The sequence below is a fragment of the Brachycentrus maculatus genome, unplaced genomic scaffold (assembly GCF_059751285.1).
Source record: "Brachycentrus maculatus isolate JH-2025_06_01 unplaced genomic scaffold, ASM5975128v1 h1tg000221l, whole genome shotgun sequence".
NCBI classification, from domain to species: Eukaryota; Metazoa; Arthropoda; class Insecta; order Trichoptera; family Brachycentridae; genus Brachycentrus; species Brachycentrus maculatus.
The window spans coordinates 928,353-954,936 of record NW_028280972.1 but is presented as its reverse complement, the minus strand read 5'-3'; the positions used below and the strand labels follow the sequence as shown (position 1 = coordinate 954,936).

The 26,584-nt window shown below is 34.7% G+C and overlaps 2 protein-coding genes and 1 long non-coding RNA gene across 12 annotated transcripts in view; 2 read left to right on the top strand and 1 right to left on the bottom strand.

Annotated features, from left to right (window-relative positions):
* The window catches only part of LOC148306887 (putative citrate synthase 2, mitochondrial), a 38,379-nt gene extending 28,905 nt beyond the window's left edge, over positions 1-9,474 (top strand). The window contains exons 2-9 of the mRNA XM_088264209.1: positions 205-366; positions 1,328-1,557; positions 2,897-3,053; positions 3,944-4,143; positions 5,215-5,347; positions 5,664-5,809; positions 7,541-7,703; positions 8,561-9,474. Coding sequence (XP_088120335.1) covers positions 205-366; positions 1,328-1,557; positions 2,897-3,053; positions 3,944-4,143; positions 5,215-5,347; positions 5,664-5,809; positions 7,541-7,703; positions 8,561-8,722 — 1,353 coding nt within the window. The 3' untranslated portion in view covers positions 8,723-9,474. The remainder of the gene's footprint in view (positions 1-204; positions 367-1,327; positions 1,558-2,896; positions 3,054-3,943; positions 4,144-5,214; positions 5,348-5,663; positions 5,810-7,540; positions 7,704-8,560) is intronic.
* Positions 9,475-18,712: 9,238 nt separating this feature from the next.
* LOC148306886 (uncharacterized) lies at positions 18,713-22,115 on the bottom strand. 4 transcript variants are annotated; one of them, XR_015837931.1, is made up of 3 exons: positions 21,989-22,115; positions 20,604-20,780; positions 18,713-20,084 (listed from the first exon to the last, which is right to left on the bottom strand). It is a non-coding gene; the product is annotated as an uncharacterized LOC148306886 (long non-coding RNA). The 4 variants fall into 4 exon arrangements; XR_015837934.1 differs by having other exon boundaries at positions 22,025-22,111; XR_015837933.1 differs by having other exon boundaries at positions 21,946-22,098.
* Positions 22,116-25,457: 3,342 nt separating this feature from the next.
* Mical (Molecule interacting with CasL) overlaps positions 25,458-26,584 on the top strand; it is a 39,883-nt gene continuing 38,756 nt past the window's right edge. For 5 of the 7 annotated variants that reach the window (XM_088264204.1, XM_088264207.1, XM_088264205.1 and 2 more), the window contains exon 1: positions 25,458-25,582. The gene's annotated coding sequence lies outside the window, so the exon portion shown is untranslated. Of the gene's footprint in view, positions 25,583-25,754; positions 26,421-26,584 lie in introns of those variants that run through there. The other 2 variants (XM_088264206.1, XM_088264202.1) reach the window with 1 other exon arrangement.

Here is a 26,584-nt window from a genome sequence, read left to right as displayed (position 1 = left end):
GCAATATCTGGGTGCAGACAGGTGACGGTTTGATTGCAATAAATTCCTTGCATCATAAAAAAAACTGCATTTTCATTTTTTTAGCAATATTTTTTGACATTTTGTTGAATCTACCAAGATATATTAAATATAAACCATTGTACTATATTCACATAAAACTCATTTTTACTGGTCAATGAATGTTTTTTTTTTTAATATTCGCAGAAGGCTTTGCCTGCGTTCTCTGCATTGGTCAGGAACCTGAGTGCGGAATCAACTGACTTAAAGGCTGTCATGTTAGAGAAGATTCCAGCTGAACAAGAACGAGTGAAGGCATTCAGGAAGTCACATGGAGCCACAAAAGTTGGAGAGGTTAATGTTGATATGGTGAGTTTAATGTTTTCCGATATTTACTACCAATTTTACTATTTTATTTTTGCATTGCCAAATGCTTCGAAAGCATTTTATTTTTGAAGACAATGTTTCACTATGTGTACTATATTTTATAGATATGGGCGATCTATTTTAAAAAAGCAAATTTAATGACTTTTCTTCAAATAATTCGTTAATTTATTTACTTTTTGGATTCAATAATTTAAAGCTAATCATGCCCATTAGTGTGTAAGCATTTGCTTCTGTATTTTGTATTTTTGGCTCCTAATATATTTGACATAAAAACTCAAGCTGGAAAAAATATAAACCGAGAAACTTAAACTTAAGCAAATACCATCCCAATCGGGTAACTGAAAAAATAGCAGTTGCCCATTCGTCACATCTCTACATTGTATTCTATGCATATGGTGTGTAATTCATTATTCAATTCATTTATTGTATTTTATTTGAATGTCTTTATCTAATATAATGGCATCTATAAGGACAATGTACAAGAGATTGCTATTTTTGGGGATAACTTGTCAGCATCCATTGGACATTATTAAACATAACTTGTTTTATGAAATTCTTCCTGTCTGACTTTCTTAAGGTCCAGTATTCGTTACCAACTTTAACGTTAAGTCGCAACTAAATTTTCTCTAATACCAGGTAACATTTTACGTATTTGATTTTTTTCAAACTTTTTGCATTGAAAAAATAAGTATCTCTTCAAAATAATTACATGGTTTTAAAAAAAAAAAATTCTTAAAAGGTCAAGAGTTAAAAATAAATTATAAAAATATTTTTTCCCATCTACATTCTTTTAAATAATTGGGCATTGAAAGACATGTTACCCTTTACGGCGGTTGGCCGTTGATTGAATTGTGTTTCGTTGTATCCCCTAAATGATTTTTAAAATGTTTTGTTAACTTGGTAAATACCACCAATTATCATATAACATCATCATTTATTACAGATGTATGGCGGTATGCGCGGTATCAAGGGCTTGATTTGCGACACTTCAGTATTGGATCCTGACGAGGGTATTAGGTTCAGAGGCCTTTCCATTCCTGAATGCCAGAAAGTCCTGCCCAAAGCTGCCGGAGGATCAGAGCCCCTCCCTGAGGGTTTGTTCTGGCTCCTCATTACTGGTGATGTACCCACCGATGGACAAGTCAAAGCCATCTCTAAGGAATGGGCAAACAGGTAATAATTACCATATCGGCTCACAGATGACGTGGTCTCAGATATAAAACTCGGTATCCTCTTCATTTTGAACATGCAGCGCTCTGTGGATCTGAAATGTCTATCGACAACATTGTGCTTCCAAAAATTGCATTAATTGGCAGTCTTCAGTGATGTTTGCTGTAAGAGCCGATTGAAACTGGTCACTAAAACCGTTGCATTCTCAGACCGTTTCAATGCATTCACTAATTGCAACTGTGGGGCACCACTTGTAGTAAATACGTAGCTTAACACAACCATGTTAAACAATAGACCAAACTTCTTTTTTTTAAATATGTATGTCAAAGTGTCAAAATCTCAGAATTCCCTAATTATGTTAGGTTAGGTTAGTTTAGACCAGACGACATTGGTAGTCTTTAATACATAGGCGATTCAAAAAGCTCCCAGAATATAAAAAGAAAAAGATTGGCAACTGTATTCAGCTTTTTTAAACATTTGTTTCATTGAATTAAAAATATTTATACAGCATTAGTCCTTCTAATCCTCAATAGGCAAAATCCTTTAATTCAACTATTCTATCGCATTTCACTATTATTTCTAAACCACAAACTGACATTTTTAATGTTTTCTTAGAATTATCAACTCATTCGTAAAGATCATTTGCGTATTTTCTGTTAAAACCTGTAACCTTCTAACCTGTGACCTATCAAATTTATCCAAATTGATGTTCACAAACGCTTGGTTAATTTTGAACTCATATAACATCGCATGCAAGCAAGCAGCTACTACCCAATGAACCATATCTCAAATAATTTACTCTTACATAGATCAATTTTAAATGTAAGGTTGCTGTCAGTTTTCACCCATCTGACGGCTGACGAACCATGAATTCGCATTCTCCTTATTGTAAATTATGTGTTGCCAATTTATACAAAAAATATCAAATTGGGGGCCCAGTGAAATGTTGAAAAATCAATAAAAAAGTAGCTACCTGTATGCCAGTCTTATTAAATTATTAATGTTTGCAAAACAAACACAAATTATGAAACGAGTTATTTTATGAGGATATATTGTCATAAATGTTATCTATTCTCAGTATTTCACAATTCATATTGTGCATTAAAAGCATCCCGATTAAAATTAAAGATCCATAAGAGCCATTCAAATCCCTCATCTGACTATTGTAAATGTAACTTTCTGTTTATTAATAATACAATTTTCTTTGATTTTTTATGCCCCATGTTTACATAAAAAGATGATGACTGCCTTTTTAAAAATAATACTTATTTAAAAAGTAGTCACAATTTTTTTTTATTTCTGAAAACCAAAGAGTCGAATTATATTATATTATATTTTGTAGGGCCGAACTCCCAGCCCACGTTGTCAGCATGCTGAACAATATGCCAGCTAAGGTGCACCCCATGTCTCAGTTCTCCAGTGCTATCACCGCCCTCAACAGTGAGAGCAAGTTTGCCAAAGCTTATTCTGAGGGAGTCCACAAGAGCACTTACTGGGAGGTTAGTTACCATCGGATCTTTACTGTACACTATATTGTGCTTAGTACTAAAGTACTATTTATTTACTGGACAGTAAAAAAGGTTTCAAATGTTGAAACTAAAATACTAGTACTAGTAAGTAAAGAGTTTATAGTGACATAAATATCTACAAAAATACTGCGTTGTGATGCCATTTTTTAAATAAAACCTTTACCAATAGATATATTAGATATGTTAATATTAATGTTATCTGTGAATATAAAGTGGTTTTTTGAAACATTATTATAAAATCTTAAAGTAACTAATGAGACTACTAAGCAATGTTGACTCATAAATAAATATTGTTAGAAAAGGGCCATAGCATGAAATATAATATTATGACCTTGGTGCTTAGTGCAATAAAAATAGGTTTATAAATTTGGGTGATAATTATGACCTATTATTTCATTCAATCCGAAGCAAGCTATATATGGTCAAAAATGAGCAAAAATTGTCTCAGAGTACAAGATTCTAAATATAGTCCTAAAATGATGAAAAACTTTGGTCTAAAATATACTACATAATATTGTTTTAAATGATGGATAAAATATTTATCTGATTGTTTTGATGTATAAAAAACTAAAGTATAAAATAACTTATAAATGTCATTTAAATGGAGCAGATCTACATCTTTGAAGTCACATTAATACGATGGTTAAAAGAAAATTTATTGTAATACCAAAAGTGAATGCCAATCCCATTATATATTTACTATTTCCATCAAATTGTAAACATAAGTAACTGCATTCACAAGAAAAAGGAAAATAGCTTGGTTCGAAATTAAGCCCCATAATTTTAGCCTTTTGTCGATAATTTTTGCTAAGTTATGGTGTAAGTTTGAAACTTAGTAGAGTGATTTTGTTTGCATGTAGTATGTGTATGAGGACACAATGGACCTTATTGCCAAGCTGCCCGTAGTAGCGGCCACAATCTACCGCAACACATATAGGGACGGGAAGGGAATCGGTGCCATTGACACCAACAAGGATTGGTCTGCTAACTTCACACAGATGCTGGGTTATGATAATCCGGAATTCACTGAGCTGATGAGACTGTATCTGACCATCCACAGGTATTATCAGATTTCTTTACTCAGATTGATAAGTAAAAATAGCAAATCAACAATAAATCATTTCATTCCAATCTCTGCCTAAAGCTAAACTGTAAGAATATAAAATTACCATTTTCTCAAATATAATACTTACATTTCAGATAAATCCCCTTCGCATCAAAGTCAACGTATCTACATATAGTGATATTGTGATCTTATAATTTTATATTGCTATTAACGTACTATTAATGTTAATAATGGAGCACCAAATATTCAAATTATGCAGCATTTAGTAAGCAAATTTTAATAAAAGGGAAAAGCCTCCATTATTCTTTACATTACATCTGTGATGCTGATAGTGAAATAAGTCAAGTTCCTACTCTAATACTTTTTTTGTGATACAAGGCTGTGAAACATATATTATTATTATTATTTAAGTTTGTTTGTACTTCTAAATCTCTAAAGCTTGTTAAGCTCTATGTTGAACCATGCTGACATGTTCACTTTGAAGTTAAATATCACATTTTGTATATAAATATACATATTTCAAATTACAATCATGCTCGTTGTTCAACATGAGCTGAGATCAAAAATGTTGATAATTTGACTGAATAAATAAACAAAATCAAGGTTTGTTTGTATTCCTAAATTTTATAATCCTCTCATATTTGCGTTTTCAAGATATCAGAAAAATGTGTTATTTAAAATCCCGTGTAATTTGCGTATTTGGTGCGACTAGCTTGTTTTTTTAATGTATTCAAGCATTTATTATTTTATTGTAAGGTCAACAATGCCCGTCATATGTAAATATATTGCCTGTAAACGTAGATCAGAAACTCGCTTCATCTACAAATTTTTCTTATTGCCTTCACTAGTTTGCGTGTGATTCTGGCATTTTAATTTAAATATATATATTTATATATATATATATATATATATATATATATATATATATATATATATATATATATATATATATATATGTATTTGTCCATTTGCACTATTTTCTAGAGGTAATTGATGATCGATAATTGATTTGATTACGCCTAGCGACTACGAATTGTTATTTGTTATTGCGAATGTTGTTTCCAGTGACCATGAAGGAGGCAATGTGTCAGCCCACACTGTCCACTTGGTGGGATCGGCGTTGAGTGATCCTTACCTCTCCTTTGCAGCTGGAATGAACGGACTGGCTGGTCCCCTTCATGGATTAGCCAATCAAGAGGTGAATCAAGTGGCTCACAATCATTCTGAATTATATATTTTGGTTAATACACACTGTGAAACATAATCACTGTTTTCAGCATTTCAACAAAAATTCATTACAATCTAAATAACCAGTTCTGAAAACTTAAGTTTGAACCAAATGCCACAATTTTTTCATGCAGCAGAAAAGTTTGATGTAAAATTCCATTGAGCATAAAACTGTGTCAGCTGCAGTTTGGTCTTAAGATTCCATGTCATCAATTTGCCTTATCACTAGTTTATATTATCAGAAGTATATGCTGTACACAAATAAAATAAAATTTTACATGTTCTAGGTACTGGTTTGGCTCCAGAAGTTGCGTAAACAGATTGGTGAAGACGCCACTGAAGATCAACTCAAGGAATTCATCTGGAAGACCCTCAAATCGGGACAAGTGGTGCCTGGATACGGACATGCCGTTTTAAGGAAAACTGACCCCAGGTTAATATTTAACTAACTAACTAACCATCATGTCGTTTCTCCACAGGGGTAGGCAGAGAGAATAGAACCTCAGGCCACCCTGTCTTTGCAAACATTATTCGCCCCTTCCACATTAGTGAATCTCCAGAATAATATGGTATTAGAGTAAGATAGAGTTGAGTTTTCCGTTGACCTTGTATTCACCGAAATTGGGCGCAGTAGGCCCAATTTCGTTGAACTTTGACAGTGCGCTGTACGACTTACGTACGAAATGTCGTTCGTCTCGCTCTAGCATCGCCTTACAATTCGTATTGTTCCGCTTTATGATAAATTACTTTTAGGTCATTTTCGCGCTAAATTAAGATATTGTGAAGGGCCATTGCTCGCTTGTGCATTAACAAATTAACAGGGTGTTTAGGTGATAAGTGAAAAGTGTAAAGTTGTGTAAAAGTGTGTGTTGTAATATAAATATGTCGCATTTATCTAAGATAGGATCTGGTAAAACACTGCACAGTTAAACAAAGTAAGTAATTTTAAATGTGTTTAAATTTATGAAAGATGAATCAAAAAACAGAATAACTGTAAATTTAAATAAATTACAGAAACGAGTTGCGTTAGCAAGTGGTATTTCTGAAAGAAGTTTAAGAAAGGTAGAATATAAAGTTTTAATTTTTTATAAAACGTAACATGTATTTTAAACACACTGTACCGAATCGGCGAAATCCCGAACATTGCCAAAACGACATGCGCAGAAAAATTACCCGAACGGCAAACTCAAGTCAAATTCTACTCTACCATTAGTTTGCTATAACCATAAAATTTTATCTCCTTTATTACAATTGAAACATGCAAAAGTACATGTTAAGGACATATCGCACTTCCCGTGTATAGGCCCAGAAAAGGAATTCTAGGCGCCCGGCGGGCGAGATGGCTGCCCATTAGGCCACGGCCCTGAAAAGGGCTTTTGAGTATTTAGGATAACTTAGTGTGGCTCTGGCAGATGATTTGTACCCTTTATATGTAAATTATTCTGAACTTCATGTATCGCGTTAACGATGTAACCAATAATGATAAGAATCTCTTGTATATGTATGTAGAATATTGTATAGGGAATAATATCAATGTATTAGCAATTATTATTGTTGTCAAATAGGTGTATGCACGCGGTACGGTATAAAACCGTACCCCTAAGGTGCACTTTAGAAAGGGACAGCGATATGGCTGTCTCTTTCCCTAGACCGCTGATTGGTCGGACGTCCCCACTGTCAAGAGACGCGCAGACAGCGGTCAGGTATATATAGGGCCCACTTTGGTTAAATAAATTAGTTCTGTTCTGTTTCTACTGCCGAAACTTGCGTTTCATTTCTCCGCTCCCGCTCTTCAAGACCTCGCCGCGCCGCCAGCCTGGACCGCTTTGCCTCTCTGCACCGATTCACAGACCTGTTTCGGAAAGCTCATTTTAGACCTATTGAGGTTGACTTGTCGGTCTAGTGACCTGTTCTTCCCGGCTCGCCTTCTTCCGTCACATCCATCCGTAATTAGCTTGGCTGGGTGCAACGGGGCCGTATAGAACGCCACCCCTTACAACGGTGGCAAGCTCGGACAGACTTTGGTGGAGGCCAGCAGTAGATTTTAGTTTTGTAGCATCGCCCGTAACCCTATCGGTTACAACATAATAACCTCAGGGTAAACCATTAACATAATTTGAAATGTGTAAAATTATAATATCAATTTGTTTTTTATTAAATTCAGATACACCTGCCAGCGTGAGTTTGCCCTGAAACATTTGCCTGATGACAAGCTGTTCCGTCTCGTATCTAATGTGTACAAGGTAGTTCCTCCAATTCTGACCGAGCTGGGCAAGGTCAAGAACCCATGGCCCAATGTAGATGCCCACTCCGGAGTTTTACTTCAGGTAACTGTTCTTACATTTGTATTTGTATCACAATCTTGGATTTCTTGACTCTTTGCATTACTAACCCTTTCACGAGTTTTTCCAAATAACACTTGTATCCAAGGTGTGAGATTACAGAACACTTATGGAGAGAGAGAGTATCTCTGAAGAAATACAAAATTTGCATTAAAAATATTATGTTCATTCAATATTTGATAACACAATGATAAATATGATTTATTTGCTATAACAAGGCAAAACAATTGTCACAAAATTTATGTTTATGTGTTTTTAATAATAATATAATAATAATAATTTAATAATAATAAATTTAGTAGACTCTAAAAATCAGTGTTTGATTTTAATAATTAATATCAAAATTAAAATGGAATTCTAGAAATTAAACGCCAAATTTGTCACAAATAATTAACACTTATTTTAGTTGTATGTGTTTTTAATAATAAAATACAAATTAGTAGACTCAAAAATCAGTACATGATTTCAATTTTTATTATATATGATAAATATTACTGACAATGCACGTCTGACGTGTACATCTACAACTTATTCTACAATGTCTTTTTCTATCACTTGTATCGCTGTGTGTACGGTGCTTTCTTTTGCTCCACATCCATGGTGACGGATAGCTCTCTTTCTACTTCTCGCTACGTTATATCCTTCTTCTCTCTCATGTAACAAAATGTGCCTAATAAACGTCCTCGAAATTTCACATTCAATTCTCGTCCAATTATCGACTATTGAATCGCCCAATATTTTGTGTTTCCAAGTTTCACTTAATTATTTTTTTTTCCAAAACCAACATTATTGTATTTTTAGTTGAATGTACTGTATGCGTAACCAAGTATGTAATGTTGCAGTATTATGGGCTGAAGGAGATGAATTACTACACGGTCCTGTTTGGCGTGTCCCGCGCTCTCGGTGTGCTGGCACAGCTGGTTTGGTCTCGTGCACTTGGCTTCCCTATTGAGAGACCCAAATCCTTCTCCACGGATGCTCTCATGAAGACCCTTAAAGCATAATTCTGTCACTAGGCGTCACTTTAAATGAGAACTAAACTTGTACAAGCGCATGAAACTTATAGCCAACATAGTTGTATCTTTCAAATATGATGTTTAATTCATATTTGTCAATAGATTTATAGATCTATGTTCTTCAATTATTGTACAGTGTTTAAATCATTTATTTTTTAAGTATTTATTACATCAGGTTCATTTTCGATGGCGACATAAGTTTTGGCCCTTTGTTATTAATTTATTGAACTGTTTAAAATAATTATTGTATCTGATACAATCCTTTGATAAAACAAAGGTGATAATGTTAACCATGCAGATGTATTATTATTTATTTGTTATTTAGTAGACGGACTCTCGAGTTCTATCCGTAATTTCATCTCAGCTCATCAACTCTCGATGCTGCACCGAGAATACCTTACAGCGGTAGATATCCGACTCTCAATTAGGCACTTGCATAATCCTTAGAATAATCTTAGCAGAACCAAATATGTAACAAGGAATGCCAGCAGCTCATTACCAAGAGACTCAAGTGACAGTAGTAATATTAGGCGTAAATTAATGTGATTCGTAGTCAAAGTGTTCAGCAATAGAAATATAAAACAAGTGTCATAAATTGTATCTTTTATGTAACATTTCATTCTGAATCATAAAAAATTTTGAACCAATTTTTTTCTGTAACTCTACCAACAGATTGTGAGTAATTTAATGATTACGAAATTGACAATATTTATGGAATAAATGAATAGTGAATCCTAAAACAATTGTTTTAATTATGACTTTTTACCAAACCATGTCACCATACATCCAATCTAAAAATTACGATATCAGGGTATCCTATACATTTGAACCTATTACTGCCAAATTATTATGTAAATAAACAAATGATAAAATATTAACATGAAATAACTTATTTGAAAAAAATTAAAAATTATTGTTAGTGCTGCCGGAGTTTGTAAATGATCGGGATGATCTCCCATTCATTTGTGTGTACATATAAATAATTCTAAATTAAATATTCCTAGTTGCGATCCAAACTATAATTTTTTGTTAAATGAATTGAAATTCATGAAATTGTGTGACAGGGGAGTTTTATTCGATTTGGTATTTCTATTTAAAATACTCAATAATATGATTGATAGTCCCGAGTTGCTATCACTCATCAAATTTAAAATACCGGCCCGGCACACACGACAACATAATATTTTTCAGTGTAGCCATTCGAAAACTAACTACCATATGTTCTCTCCTGTTCCGAGAATTCTAAGATATGGCAATAATTACGGGCCATTGGTTGATATTTTTAGTTCATCTTTATTCTCTTGGTAAGAATTTTATTTCGATTATTACCTTCCCTATTTTGTGCCAATTTTTAAAAAAAAATATTGTTTTTTTCACCAAGTTTTGCATTTGTTTTATTACTTATACTTATCTTTTCAATTTTCATTATTGTTATTTTTATTTTATATAATTTATTATGATTTTCTAAGTAATCTATCTTAATTTCTAATTACTGTGTTATTTTTTGTAAAAGGCAGTAATGCCGTAAATAAATAAATAAACCAGCCACAATATACCTCTCAATGATTGTTACCTACTCTGAATTCATGTGAAAACGCTACCTATCTAAATAATCAGAATATGAGGGTTTTTTTGCTGGCATTTTACAGTTTCGGAATCCCAATTGCATAAAATCTGTAAAAAAACTAATATATTAAAAGGTTTTTCTTTTTACCCATGGGAAGTAAAGGGAGGTGAATTTTGTTAACGAAAATGATGATTTTTTTTTTATAAAAGAGAATCTTTAAAAAATGTTTTAGATGTAATAAATTTCTATACCATCATTTTCTTGTCCGCCCACATGTCCATAAGGCACTACATCAGTACTCCAATCCTAATGTTCCACCAATAAATTATAACACATGAATGTAACAGAGATAGGCTTACACTTTAAGTTCCATTTCGGGAACTGTGAAACAGCAATACAAAATTTCATTTTACATTTAACATCAACCTTGCTAGGAATCGAACCTAAACCTCGAGCCTGGTTGACAAACGTGTCAACCACTACACTTGAAGGCGATTTCAATTTCCAATGTGGTAATTGGTGATTCATTACTTAATAATTATATATATATTCATTAGTTTTTAAGTCTAGACGGTGATTTATTGTAACTTTTATTTAAGTCTAAGGGCGTTTGTCCACTACACGGAATTATATGGAATGTTACCGTCTGGCATGTCAGTTAGCATTTTAAAACAACGATTGGCTTGGATTGGCATGCGCTTTTGTCCACATTTTTTCGGATCGGTGCGTGAACACGTTGCGCGTAAATTCGATCACGTTAAACTGTCTTAGTCGCTTTCATTTTTCAAAACCGGACTGCCGAACGGTCAAATTCCGGGTAGTGGACAACCGCCCTAAGTTTATTTAGGTTCTAAGTTTAATAGGTTAATTAATATAACTTTTCATGAGCAGATCTCCGCCCAGGACATCGCTAACCAACCACCCGCCATTTTCCAGCTGGCTGTCATCCAACTTAACCTCTCCGTGCGTACTGCCCCAACCGTGGAGCCATAAAATACCAAGTCAGGTAGCATATGGCCCCACATTTGGGGCGAATATAAATTTCAAATTGACAATATTTATTTACTATAGTGGAACCTCGGTATACGTCCTTAATCCATTCCAGATCGTGAGACTTATACCAAACAGGATGTATACCAAACATATTTTTCCCATAAGAAATAAAGGAAAAATGATTGATCCCTTCCCACGAAAAAGATCTTATTGTTTTTGGCATATTATATATTGACGTGGTTGTTTAAAATAATTCAAACGCTGCTTAGTACTAAAATAGACACATTTGGATTAAGATAATGATAAATTTAAACAAAAAGTCATAATACATATAACTAGGCTTACCATAATTATGAAACTCCGAACCGGGACAGGTAGGCAAAAAAACAAATACAGTACAACCTCTTATAACAAGCATAACTCGTTCCAGCATCTTACTCGTTAAGCAAAACATTTTTTCCTAGAGAAATCAATGTAAAATGCGTTCCATGCCGAAAGAATATTAAATTTTTATGTATTTTTTATTAAAACTAACTAACCAACCATTACGCCGCTTCTCCGCAGGGGTAGGCAGAGAGAATAGAGCGCCACACCACTCTGTCCTTGCAAACATTCTTCGCCTCTTCCACGTTCATGCATCTCCTCATACATACCCGCTGATTGTTTTTTATTAACCTTTATTTATATAAAATTAGGAGTGTAACGTATTCAGTTTGGGTCGTCGTTAAACTCCATTCTTCAATTTTTTATGCAAAAAAAGTTTTTATGAAGGACAGCTCATCAAGAAGACTATCAGTATTAATTTGCGGTCGTTCATCTGATTGGTGTATTTCGTTTATAGCTTCTGCAGATCTCTCTATTTCTTCCCATTTTAGTACATGATGTAGTCCGATCCAAGTAAAAATTTCGGCGCAACAGTGCTCGCGCGCACCGGGACAAAATCTAAACCGGCCGGGACACCGGGACCCATGTCAAACCGGGACATATAGTAAGCCTACATATAACTAAATAAAGTCTTTATCTTTTCATGTCAGAACTACATAAATAAAATAGAACTTGGTGTGAAACAATGTGAAATAAATGAACATTTAACCTCACTTTACCTTAGTGAGAAGAATCAAGTGCTATGATGCTATTATTTGGAAGGAGAGTCTGCTTCCAGTAAAACATAAGGACTGACTGGTTGAGGCTCCTCAAGTTTGACTTTTACTATAAATCTGTCTAAAGAACTTTGCTTTTGCCTTCTCCTCAGGATGTTTCGAAAATGTGACATTGTCTGATCTTCCTAGACAATGCTATTAACTAATAAGTCGCATTCCAAATGAAGGTTGTATACAAAGCAAAATATTTCGTGTCCAAACATGACGTATACCAAGTTGGATTTATTCCAAAGGAGACATATACTGAGGCTCCACTGTATATGCATGACATATCGCTCACTCCTTTCAAGAATGTCATAAATCAAAATACTTGAATTTTCAGGAGAACGATTTTAAAGTTTAAAAATATAACACAATGTATTAAAAATAAATATCAAGCCACTTATTGAACTTTTTACTGTGCAACAGATCTTTTTAGGTAAAACCTGAAGGTTTTTTCTCCATGTGAAAAATATTTAATTTATTTATAAAAATAATTAAACAATACATTTTCTTCAAAATGAAAAAACAACATTTTCTGCCGTGTAGCGGGTAAATATTAAGTTAAAAATATGCCTCTTTTGCTGGGATATAGTACATTTTCTGGGCATTCTGAAAACATCCACAACTGAAAATTGACGATTTTTGATTTATGACGTTCTTGAAAGGAGTGAGCGATATTATGTTTAAAATTTTGATATTTAATCTAATGGTAGGGACTGACCGGAGCCATTTTGTCATAACGTAACACGTTATGACGCGAGCATTCGTATAGTCAGTACAGCGAGCCGAGCACTCCATCCCAGTTTCGGATGCTCGCCTCGAGCGATGTTACGACAAATTGCTCCGGTCAATCTACCATAATTCAGCTTTAGAATAATTAATAAATCATATAAAAAATCTCACTTTGCAGGGTACTTCTTCATTAATATCTTACTTCTCGAGAGGTTAAACTGTAACTTTGACTGTACCTGCAGACCTGCCACAGCTTTTATGTACCGTCATAAACAGTAGCGGTTCAAGACGGACCCACACGATCAGAACATCTGGGCACTGACTAGGGCTTTCCGATTGGTCTGCATGTCGGTACAGCGAGGCGGTAGGTAGAGTGGGGGCCAGAAAGGGGTTGAGTAAAAGAAACAAGTATTCAATTATAATTAGTTTATTCCTGCTGTATTGTTATTAGTTTGATAGTGCTCATAAAGGAATGTGAGTAAGGGGTGAACGCAGAGTGCTTTCACTGGCGTGAAAGCTCTCCGCACATATATGGGGGGCTTCAGGGTGTTATACGTGTTTAACTGACATTTCATTACGACTTATGGACATACTACGAAGGCTGTTCCCTGAGTGTGGCATATAAATTCCTTTAATAATAATTTTGATGATTTATAAAGCTCCATTTTCATAAAATAATACCTCAAGGGCGCTTGCTTATACAGAATGGATTATGATATGGAAATGACGATGATAAAAAAATATGTATTAAAGAAAAACGACGTCAATCCGCTGAGTCTGAAGGGGGGAAAGTGGAGCCGCCGTATTATTGCGCCTTCTTCTCGGGCTGCGCATGGCCAAGATGTTGGGCAGGACGCCTCCCCGAGCGATGGTAGCGCCGGAGAGCAGCTTGTTGAGCTAACTTTATTGTGTATATTCAACTGCAGATGACGGGGGGGTGATGCTGATCTTCTTATTGTCACTGGTGGAATTTATTTTAACTTATGGAGCAGCTTTGGCCGGCACCTGTACAGTGCCAAGCCAAAAGACTAAATATTTGGGAACAGTCCTTCGCAGAAAGAACGACAGCTTAAGTAACAAATATTTACAATCACACACAGCAAAATCAATTGCTCGATCAATGTTCGGGAGAACAAACGCCAGAGGACGCCCACGCCGTGAATATCTTGGGAGTGGCGAAGGAGGTGTCATTTGTTACTGCAGACATGGAAGAAGACAGCAAAATTCCTTGATAATCGTGTCTCTGAAGAGTGAATAGTGACTTTCCGTTATCCGATCACTCATGATGTCTCCATTGCACTTTTATTTTGGATGATTACTATCGAGTACATTCTTGGCTTCGTGAGCTGGAGCATGGACAAGATGTCGGGCAGGAAGCCTCTCCCAGCGTTGGTCACGCCGGAGAGCGGCTCGTGGAGCACCTCGTCATTGTATATGACCGATTGCAGATGGCGGGGGTGATCCTGGTAGTCTTGTCGTCTCTGGCGACGTTGGCGGCCACCTCCGACACCTCGGTAACCATGTGCTCCATAATGGCGGCCTTTAGAAACGGCCGACCGGGTATTGCAGACCGGCACGATCCAAGCAGTATTTTTAACTGAGCTTCAGCCGAATGAACAGCAACTTTCCGCAATCCGAGAACGTACAATATCTCAATTCCATTCTGCAATTGCAATCATTCAAAATAAGTCTTACCTTGAATGATTGCACTTTCTCTAAGACGATCGATTATTCTGGTCGAGTACATCAATGACAACTCTGTACTTCTTTGTACAATCTTGAAAGCATTCAGACTATATAAATTAGTTAGTCTGTGATCCAGACGCCGAAACACGGTGGCACAGATTAAATACCACAGTGGTAGAACAGAAAAGCCGTCTCAAACTTGCACGCCTCCCAAACAGGATATAAGATGGCGTCACAAGCTTGCACAGATCAATAACGGCACAGCAGCCCAAATCTATACTATGTGTATCGCGGTGCGCATGCGTTGAATATTTTAGGAATGGGAACAACACAATATTCTATCGATATTAATTTTGTATCCAACCTCGTCTTGTCTTTCGACAGTTAGATGTTAATTGTCATTTTTCATACAAGCTGTTTGACTCATATCGCTGTATTCAGAGAAAGAAAATGACATTTTAACCTTAATTATTATATTGCAGACTTAATCTTTATTAGATAATTTTAGGATTAAATATTTTTACTTGTTTTAATTTTGATTTCTGTTCAATATTCGTTAATAAATATCGTTTTACTGGTGAATATTATATTTCATCATGGAATATTGAGTATGGCGTGGCGTAATGAGATACATTATTTATTGTTTTACATTTTGAAACTAATTTTGACCATGTAAAAAAAGCCTACTTGCAATTCCGACGAAACATATTTTCAAATAAGTTTGTCGAAATGTAAAAGCCGTTTTACACAACGGAAACTGAAAAATGTGCATTTTCTTACTTAAGCTGTCCGAGATTGAGTTTGATTTATATATATATTTTTTCATAGTCAATGCTTGTAATGCATTGACTAAGCATGCTCAAAAATTGTTTTTGGGTTTTCGGGCATGTGGACCTGCTGGTGGGATGGGCGTGCTCAGAGCGCGTTTGAAGAGGTTTGCTTATGAGCATGCTAGTATCGATGTATGTAAACGAGCATGCTTATTTCAAGTAAATGTTTGCAGCTAGAGAGCATGCTTAATAAGTAGCACATACGAGAATATCCGTAACTTAATTATTAATACCTATCTATTACTGGAATCAGAATCATGTCCGCCTCCGTAGTGAAATGGTCAGCACGCTTGGCAATCTTACTGAAGGTCCCGGGTTCGATTCTCAAGGGGGGTCAAATAAATGTTTGTGATTTTTTTCATTATAATATTTATTCATTATTACCCTAGACTGGTACCTAAAGCGGAAGGCTGATCACCTTTACTTCATGTGTTAATGATCAAGGTATCACTTCGTTTATATGATGCAGTGCCCTATGCACCATTGGGTGCGGATAAGGGTTAGAAGAAGAAAAACTGGAATCCAAGGATAAATAAGCACTCTTATTCATTTTTAATTTGGACATCGATTACATAATTTTACATTAAAATCGATGTAAGCGGCGGCGGCTGGTACATCTCTATGAAGGTTTGTTGCCACGTTGCCAGTTCCATGCGCATTTGGTATGAAATTATTACTCGTGTTCCCTACTGAAGATAATGGCGCTGGCTGTAGATAGTGCGACTGCGCAGTTGGTTTCCCGCCTTCTATTTTACAATTCAAATAATACTAATCACGATTACTTGTTTTTTGTCAATTTCATACTAAATCTGATCAATAATTGAAAAGGTTTCATTTTTAATAATGCTATAAGTATTATTGGGTTGCTGTAGCTGGTGACAAGTGTGTAAGGAAAGTGATTTACTGATGAATGTTAGTAAATCCAAAATTATGGTTTTTTAAAGGAACAATATAAGTAAATGAGGAAATTATGTAACAGGTTGAGATGATTTTTTATATTTGGGTAGTATGTTTTCAAGGAAAGGAAGGATTGATAAAGATATAGAAAAAAGAGTATGTAAATGCTGGGAACAGAGTGAATGGTGCACTGAAATCAGTTATAGCAAATAAAAACCTATCAGCGAAAGGTAAACTGGCAGTACACAACAGAGTCCTGGTTCCGACCCATAGACCAGTAGGAAATATGACAAAGATTAATCAATAAAATCTGTTCAAAAGTAATAGTAATAGTGTCCGTAAAAATTTACATTTCGCTCACTCCTTTCAAGAACATCATAAACCAAAAATCGTAATTTTTCAGTTATGCATGTTTTCGGAATGCCCAGAAAATGTACTATATCCCAGCAAAAGAGGCATATTTTTAACTTAATATTTACTCGCTACAGGGCAGAAAGTGATGTTTTTGCATTTTGAAGAAAAGGTATTGTTTAATTATTTTTTTCAAACATACTAAATATTTTTCAAATGAAGAAAAAATATTCAGGTTTTACCTAAAAAGATATGTTGCACAGTGAAAAGTTCAATAATTTACTTTGAAAAAATTGTATTATATTTTCAAACTTTAAAAACGTTCTCCTGAAAAATCAAGTTTTTTTATTTATTTCCACTCCAAAAAAAATACTTCTTTGTAACAAGTAATCACCAGAGAGGAACAGGTTAGGATTATTTCTTGAAAAATCAATAAATCAAATTCACTACTAAAATTATATTCATAATCTGGATTGGTTTTTTCGAAAGCGCAGTAATAGTCTGAACTTTCCACAATTGTCTCGATTGGCTTATTTACATCAAGTGACATCATAAGGGATTTCATTATGTCAATGCGCGAATAGTTAGTAGCTATATACAACCCACTTATGTCAGACAAGATTCACTGTTAATTGGAGGAAGAAAACATATACTTACGGGTGTAAAATGATTTTATCCATATCTCATTGTAGATGTAGTTCTTGAGCTGCGAATATGGAAGATCGGGTACTTATAGGGTTTATATTATTTTGAGAAATAAAAAGATTTGTTTTTTGATCCACTCACATTTTTATTAACAACCAACTAGTTTCGGCAACAACCTGTTGCCCTCTTCAGAGATTAATTTATGACTGTGACTGTGTATTTAATTTATGACTATTTGTGTCATAAATTAAACCCTGAAGAGGGCAACAGGTCGTTAACTAGTTGGTTGTTAATAAAAATGTGGATCAAAAAACAAAGTCTTTTTATTTCTCAAAATAATATATCAATATGATCCACAAAGTTAATACTTTTAATATTTAAAACATAATATTCAAAACTTACAGGGTTAACTATACCTTGTAATTCCTATCTCAAAAACTTCTTTATCAATGTTGAGATACTAATTAAGTCTTAATAAAAGCCACATTGTAAGGTAAAATCTTGTCGATTTTGTATAATTTGAACACACTCAAAATGCAAACATAGATATGGGTCATTTGCGACCGGCCGACTCTTTATAATTCACTCGGATACATATACCCAGGTGGTGCTAGGTTGGGTCATAAAAACCTCAGTAATGAGGAACAAGACAGATAAGTGGTGCTATGGGTTCGTAAGTTTCTCTAAATCCAGGTAACATCTAACGTAGTTATTATTATTTTATTTTTACTTAAAAACACCAATTTTTGCATTAAAAAAATAAGTTTTTCTTGAAATTAATTATAAGGTTTTGATTTTTAAAAAAATATATAAATATATTTATATATATATATATATATATATATATATATATATATATATATATATATATATATATATATATATATATTCTTTAGCCTATATATAATAAAATCCAATAGACATTCTTTGAAAAAATCAGGCGTCAGACCGACCTCTTGCGTGGTCGTCCGCGTTCTGAAATTGAATACCATAATTTACGGCTTTTGAAAATGATGCTTAATGCATCGAAACACATGTCACAAAACATTTCAAGAAATAGCAGTATTTACTAAATAAAACTAAAATTGGATAGATTTTGCCACAAAGTGACTGCCGAATCAATTAATGAAAAGACTTTTTAAGTTTATTATTTATTAAAAAAGTAACAATATACAGTACACAAAAAATAAAATAATTTTTGGAAGAAGTAAGTGTTTTTAAATAAAAGTAAAGTAGTACCACCCTAGTCCGCCCTCAGTTGGTCCGCCACTCTGGTTGATCTGACTGTGTTCAAGTCCTGGTTATTGGACTATTTTTGAAGTAATTATTTACTATTGACTATGTTTAACTTTTATAAATATTGTATAACTCTTTTTCAATAATAATTAGAGGTTTGCAATGTTTTTGATGTAGAGAACAATATGTTCAGTAATTTTTGAGTTCCGAGATTCTTTATTTTACTGTAGGTATTTTATAATAATTCAAACCCCTTTTGCTTTCCGACCATAATCCCAAAAGTGACGGATTAGAGGGCTTCTACTATATACTAAATTAAATTACTATTTAACATCCCTTTTTGATTTCAGGAGATTCAATGCAATGAACTAGCTTTGAGGTACACCGAACCCTAATGAGTCATTGTAGGTTCATAAACTACCTTTATCATTTCAAGCTCTTCCAGATCAATAGCTGCCCAACACCTCAAGATGTCCCTCCACCTGTTGGTGCATTGCCTATTTTTTAGGTTTCAGAGACAGCTACCAGAGAGGCAATGCAGGGGTCTGGGTTAGGACTGGGTTAGGACCGATCAACAGATCAGTGATAGTTCATAAGGAACTTATACGACAGGTACTGTCTTACATGGTAAAGTTAGTGCAGGACTTTGGTAATAAACCAAAGAAGGACACAAATTCCGTACACTCTTCTAGTGGAATGGAAGGCTTGTTGATGACTGTCAGAAGTCCGGTTCCTCCTGACGAGTTTTTAGTGGTTTTCTCTTTACAAGAACAAACGCACAGAAATTTTTGGTTAGGCCCGCGGTGAATGTCCCTTTTAATATAAACACTGATTAAACTAAAATATAAAGTAATGGAAAGTAGAAAAATCCATTTTAAAAATGCCAACTGAATGGGAAGTGTAAATTTGTCTTTATCGGGATTTTCTGCCTCAAGCATTGAGGGAGCTTTTAACATCGCACGGGTCATTTGTGTTTTAAGTTTTCTTGACACCGCGGGCTTAGTGTCCTCGGTATCCATGCAGTTGCCAAACACTAGCAGAGATTTCTGAGTAACTGGTTGCGGGTGGCACGACGAGGGGAGGTAAGGCGGAGAGGGGCTCGCGGGGAGCTCGGCCGAGCAACAAGCTACCAAGCCGGAAATTTCAGCGGCAGTAGGTGCAATTTGATGTTCAAAATCACCTCAATTTGCAGCAAAATTTTATTCCATTCGGTTGAGATCAAACAATTCACACCAGTACTTCAATTCCGTCTCTTCAATTTCACGCCAACTCTGAAATCAATAAAATTATTAATTTTGCAAATGAAAAATTAAAGGTCAAAATGTTTTTGGGAGAGATAAATTCACATACATTAAAATTTTTCAGAAATAATGAATGCAAAATACCAAAGAGGTTTTATAATTACAAATGTGGGTTACATGGACAAGATGTCCCGCTTTTCAGTCCCTTTTTCCATTTCTTTCATTCCCATTTCATTTTCATGCATATTTTTCATTCTTTAGCATATTATTTCACTATATTAAGGAGCACACGAGCGACATATTTTATATTATTTCTTCAAAGTTCATAATGGTATCACAATGATGTTTTTTTTTGGATGAGACACTACATCCTTATCACTCTTATTTGTATTTTCCATATGCCTCTCGTATTATTTCTTTGAAAACTCAATCTCATCAGCCATTGGTTGGTAAAAAGAAGGAGATGAAGGCGTTTTGGCGTTGTTAGTCCTAGATAAATTACATCACCAAATTGAAGAGACTTAATGCATATAAAATCATAATGCTTACTAATTTCCACAACGATCTAGCTGTGGGTGATTTATCTCAGCCAATTTCAGTTATTTTAGTTGGTTTAGTATCCCAAAGACCATGTGAACTTGCTAGCAGGAAATTTCCAATGTCTCTTCATGTATTCTAGGAATGGGGATAATTGGGTCATCCTCAGTGGGCATCGGTCGCTTAGCACTAGAATCAAAATCAATCTATTAAACCTATAAACTAAAAATATAAATATCCCGCAGTAAAGTTTTCATAAAACAATATTATTGAAATATACCAGTTATTATTATCACCAAATCGCTAAAAACAACTGTGCAATGATACAATAATACAATGAAAACAACATTAATGAAAATCACAAAAAAAATATTATCACAACCGCACATGTTAACTCGCTTTTACTATGCAAAACAATGTTACTCATAAAATGGTCCGAACGCAACAAAATTTTCCAATGAAATGAACCAATATTATGCTCAATAAATAAATAAATGAAAAGTAATGATATCAACGGTGCTCAGGGTTATATTTTGAAATACAACCTTTATTCAGGCCTGCACATGAATGCCTGCATGCGCATATCCTGAGCACAATGTGGTCGGCAGATATGGACACGCTAGGCGTGTTCTTAGCATGGAATGTGTTAAACTAGATGCAATTTGAGAAAAGAAGTAAATATTTTGTACTGGACCCCTAAAATTTTGAGATGGAGACCTTGGGAGAATAAAAGAGGTGTCGAATACCTCAAAAAAGATGGTCCTATGATAAAGCCGCTGTTGGGGGTAGAAATTGGCTACAAGCAGCAACAGGCGACGTCGCGTAGTTGGCAGACGCTCGACTGCAAAACTGGCGTCGCGAGTTTGATTCCCGCTAATTGCAAAATGAATTCAAGAAAGATTTATTTTCAATTGGTATGAGTGATGTATTTTTCACATTTACCTTCCCTATCTTTACTATCCCACCAGCAGACAAGCATCTAAAATAGACGCTTTGCGGGTTATTCCTTTAAAAATAAAACAGACCGATAAAAATGGAAGGATACAGAGGGGGCCTATATCCAGCAGTGGAGGACAGAAAGAAAGAGGTTTTGTAGAGACGAAAAGCACATAGCAGTGATCATTCTGCAATGATAATGCCAATGAATATGTTCACATTCTGCAACTATCTCAGTGAATGATTTGGCACACATGACAGAATTTGAAAGCGTAAAAACTTACCGGAATTACGTGAACATTCCTATTTAGAACTAAATTGACATGGAAATATTCAACGTTTAGAAATTTAGAGAATACTTGATTTTGTGGTTGCAAAAGAGTCGGATGTTTAGGTTTTAGGGTTATAAAAATCAAACCTTTTACTGGTGGATATATCATACACTTTTACAGTATTTTTACCTTTCCTTTCGACTGTTTTAACAACATACTATATACCTGCAGCCGGTTGTATATTTTTTTAAAGTGGGTCTGACACAAAGATTATATACTACATAGTAAAGATTGACAAACAGACCACAGACTAACTAATTTATATAGATTGACATCTCAGTCAAATTAGTATGGTAAATGATTATACATGTTGAAAAAAATCAAGAAAATTAAATATTCACACTAAAAAATAACATACGCAGAAAAATCAGCTGATCAATGTACTCAACAGCCTTATGGAGTCAAAAAAGAAGAAACTCAAATGGGTTTAGGGTTACCCGGGAGAACCAGAATTTCTCATTTACTAAGGGAGATATATAATATAATTTTTTACTTTTTATTCGGACAGAGGTATCCCAATATTTCTGCCGTGAGTGAAACTATCTGACGAATGTAAGGCAAAAAGATGTACGATAGATGTTCGAATGGAAAAGGAAAGAATGCAAGGGTAAGATAATCATTATCGATGAAACAAAGAAAGGTGTGTTGAGACGGTTCAGACATGTGTAACGAACGAGTGAAGAAAGGACGGTAAAACAAATTTATGAGGTGAATGTTGTTGGAAACATGAGCAGAGGATGACCGGGGAAAACTTGGCATGACCAAGAATTTAAAATACTTGAAAGTGGTCAATTCAGGAATCCGAATAATTGGTGGGTATGTATGTGGGGATGCGTAAAGAAGAATGTGTACAAAGACAAGAGTAGCGTGGTATGGTGTTCTATTATCTCTGCCTATCCCTACGGAAGCAGCGCGATGGTCATTTTAGATTGCATTTTTACACTTTTACACTTTTTACACATTTTACAATTTTTACACTTTTTGCATTTTTACACTTTAGATTGCATTTCTGTAAAAAAAAATGAGGTCAATGTGACAGATCACAAATAGCGGGATAGGACGACATTTTTCAAAGATCTCGTTCATTAATGAACAAAATAAAAACATATTTGAGAGCAAAATATATTTATTTTCACCGTAAAGTTTTATATAGCAAATGTGGAAAAATCATTAAAAATTTGTATTCATCAAAATAGATGTGCAAAATTTCGTTTACCTGAACTCTGTTTTCAATCAAATAATCTACATCATTCGATCTCATTTGGATTCCGACATCAGTCTGCTGTATCATGGGAAAAGCGAGCTAATATTTTCAGTTTCAGTATACTCTCGGATAGCAAAAAATCACTCCTGAACATATATTCCTGATTGAGGGAGTATTTTCCCGAAATACAAAATTATGGTTATTTTGTTAAACATATGACAAATAAATCTTAACTCTGTTTTCAATAAAATGATCAAGCATCCCTTAAAGCTCTCCGGGGCACAGATTCTAAGAAGAAAACCGCAGTATCCTCTTTGTTGTTTCTCCAGTATCCCGGAGACACTAGTTCTCCTTTTACAAGAGTATCAAGAGCACCCGGGGGGGGGGGGGGGAGTATACATATACTAGTCACGATGAATTACTCCTAAGAAAATTGTGTAATAACACACGTTTCATGGTCATATCATCGTACTGCCTATAGGTACATATTTGCAAACACTAAAACAGTAATTACTAGCTACACATCCGAATAAAACAATGCCAAATCTTCCTCTGTAGTTTATATATTCTGATCCAGCGCGAGTAGGAGGTGAAACTGTTTAAAGCGTCAACACAATGGGGGAAATGGAACCCTTCTGCCTCGACAAGTCATTTGTGAATGGTAGGAGTCTGAAAAGATAACAAAGTTACAGAATTAGGTTTTATGTTTGAAAAATAATTGCAAGCATTACGAACCACTGAGCGATCTCCGATTCCTGGTGATGAGGATATCAGACACCAGTTTACACTGAGATGGTCTTATAAGGTAAACAGTGGCAGGCATCCTGGAGAGGCTGATATGAAGAGCTCCAACCTCATCATAAAACTGCTCGTGGAGCACAGATGGGGGCTGGAAATTTGTCAGCATAAGAGTCCAGTCCGGTATTGCGATTGCAAGCTTCGGCGGGCTGGTCTTCTTACATCATATATCCAATATTATTTATTAATTATAATCCATACCTATTTCTTTGTGAACAAAACATGGCCAAGCATTGCACCCACTAGTAAATTGACATTTGTAACTGTATAAGGATTTATGTTTGTTGAACCTTATTTTATATGCATTATGCTATTTTATATGCATTGCCAAAGACAATTTTAGTTTATAATTACTTGATGATTTCACTATCTGCGCAATTATCTGTTTTCTATGACTTTTCCGCCAGTTGTCTCCAGGGGGGGTCGACTCGTAAACGTCAGATTGTTCAAAAAACGACCAGAAAATGACGAGACACACTAATCACTAACAAAAACACCAAAACGGGAATGAAAAATACGAGATACCAACAAGTTGTTCAAATATTTCAAATAAATATAGACAGACTATGGTTATAGACAATTATCGATAGAAAAATAGAAATCCGTCTATGAAGAACTTCATAATATTGAGTATTATGCCAAAGTTAAAGTTAAATTTTGCCAATGAAAGTGTAGTTTTTCTTACTTAACACAACGCTCCCTTGAACTTCTGCAGCACCCCCCAAATGCAAAAAATTTAAAAACGCCTAGCCAGACTTCCAAAACGCCCACAAAGGAGCACTGGCACCCCCGTTAAGAAACATAACTTCAGAAAGTGGTGGGCACTCCTTCCACCCTTTTAAAATATTGTAATTTATTATTAGATTAAAACCAATATTTTTAGCTTTTCCACTTTTTTATTTGACCAGCGACCGGGTTCCGTCGTTACCGACATCATCAGACTGGTGATGTCGGTAACGACGGAACCCGGTCGCTGGTCAAATAAAAAAGTGGAAAAGCTAAAAATATTGGTTTTAATCCAATAATAAATTAAAAATGCAATTCCATCACGAAGTGTCAGTGGATAATATAAATCTATTAAAATATTGTATTTTCTAGAATTTTAAATATAATATAGTAATTTGAAAATTCTATCGTTTTTGTTTTTGTTGAAAAGCCTTATATTTATACATAGTTTGAGATAATAATTTCAAAAAAGTTACCATTACCATTTACCATTGTAAGGCTGAGTTGAGTAACCATTATTAATCGCCTGAACTCTTTTTATAAATGTCGCGTTTTAGCCGTGACCTTTCTATTTTTGTTTACACTGAAATAAATAAATTTAGATAGTGAAATATCTTCTTTGCAATATTAATATTATAATTTTGAAAATATGTTATACAACAAATTTCAATATAAATACCATTTAACCTGAAAAATGAATGATAAATATTTCGGCGGGTGGATTTGACATTCAGCCGCGGCGAAGTCACGCCCAGCCGGGACCTTAGTACTTCTAGCCGTTTACGTCATTTCCGGCCGCTGGCGAATATCACTTCCAGCCATAAAAAATCGAGGTAGTTGGCGGTCTTTATATAAAATAGTTAGTCTGTGGTTGTCTCTGAATTCCATTTTGGCACCGGCCCTGTGTGGTCGGTCTGAGGTCAATTAATTAATATTTCAGTTTTATTTATATAGTTTAGTCATAAGTACATGTGTTGACTGTTCGCGAACTGGTTGTGAGTATATCAGTAAAATAATTTGTAGAATAAATCATGCGAGCGCTGGACGTCTACCGTTTACCATTTTCGGAGTGCGGGGTACTGTCATCGTCTCGACGTATCTACCTACATTGATGGTCGGTGAGGGCATCCTAGACATTCCGGGAGACGAGTAACCGCGCAATAGCTTAGTGCGATAAATAGTCTTCGATTTAATGCAGTAAGGAAATTCAGTACGCGTCGGGCTACGTGAAACTGGGCCCGTGATGCACTCTGCAGTCTTGTCACTCTTTGTATAGAACATCCGTTAGTGGGTCGTGTCCCAAAATATAAATACACGAATTAAAAAAATCGCCGAAAGCCTAATTGACCTTCTCGAATTACGTAATGCGCTATTATTCAGCTCATCTCCGCCGAATTCTGGCAATACCTTTCCGCAATTTGTAGGATTCTATTAAGTAAATATATGTCGTGTTTATTAATTAGAAGTGTTAAAAATAGAAAAACAACACATAATATAGTTACGCACTTGGTGAATGTTTAGTTTTCGTGAAGTGCGGTGTAGCTTGTTTAGAAATGTGAAATGAGCTTTCAAAAGTAACTGTCAAACTAATTTTGCATAATACTTTACATTCGTAGTCACTAAAGCATGTAGAAATGCTTCTACTATTTCTTTAACATATTTATGGAAATATTTTAGTGAAAGTGAAACACTCTCTCCGAGTAGTCTGCTCTCATATTTTTAATCCATTTTAATTATTAAAATGCTGTCACTGTTAACCTACTAGTTTACTAGTTTAAAAATGTAATATTATTTGTGCTAAATTTGGATTTCTTTGCAAGAACTAAACATAAGGTAAATAAAAAAATAACTTTTACTTTACCAGTTTGTAAATTGTTAGTTTCTCTTTGTATTTAAGTTAAAGTATGTTATTAAAAATAAATAGGATTAAAGATTCTCTAAAACTTCACTATTATTCATTGTTTCTATCTTCAATTAAAAGCTTTATATATTTTAAT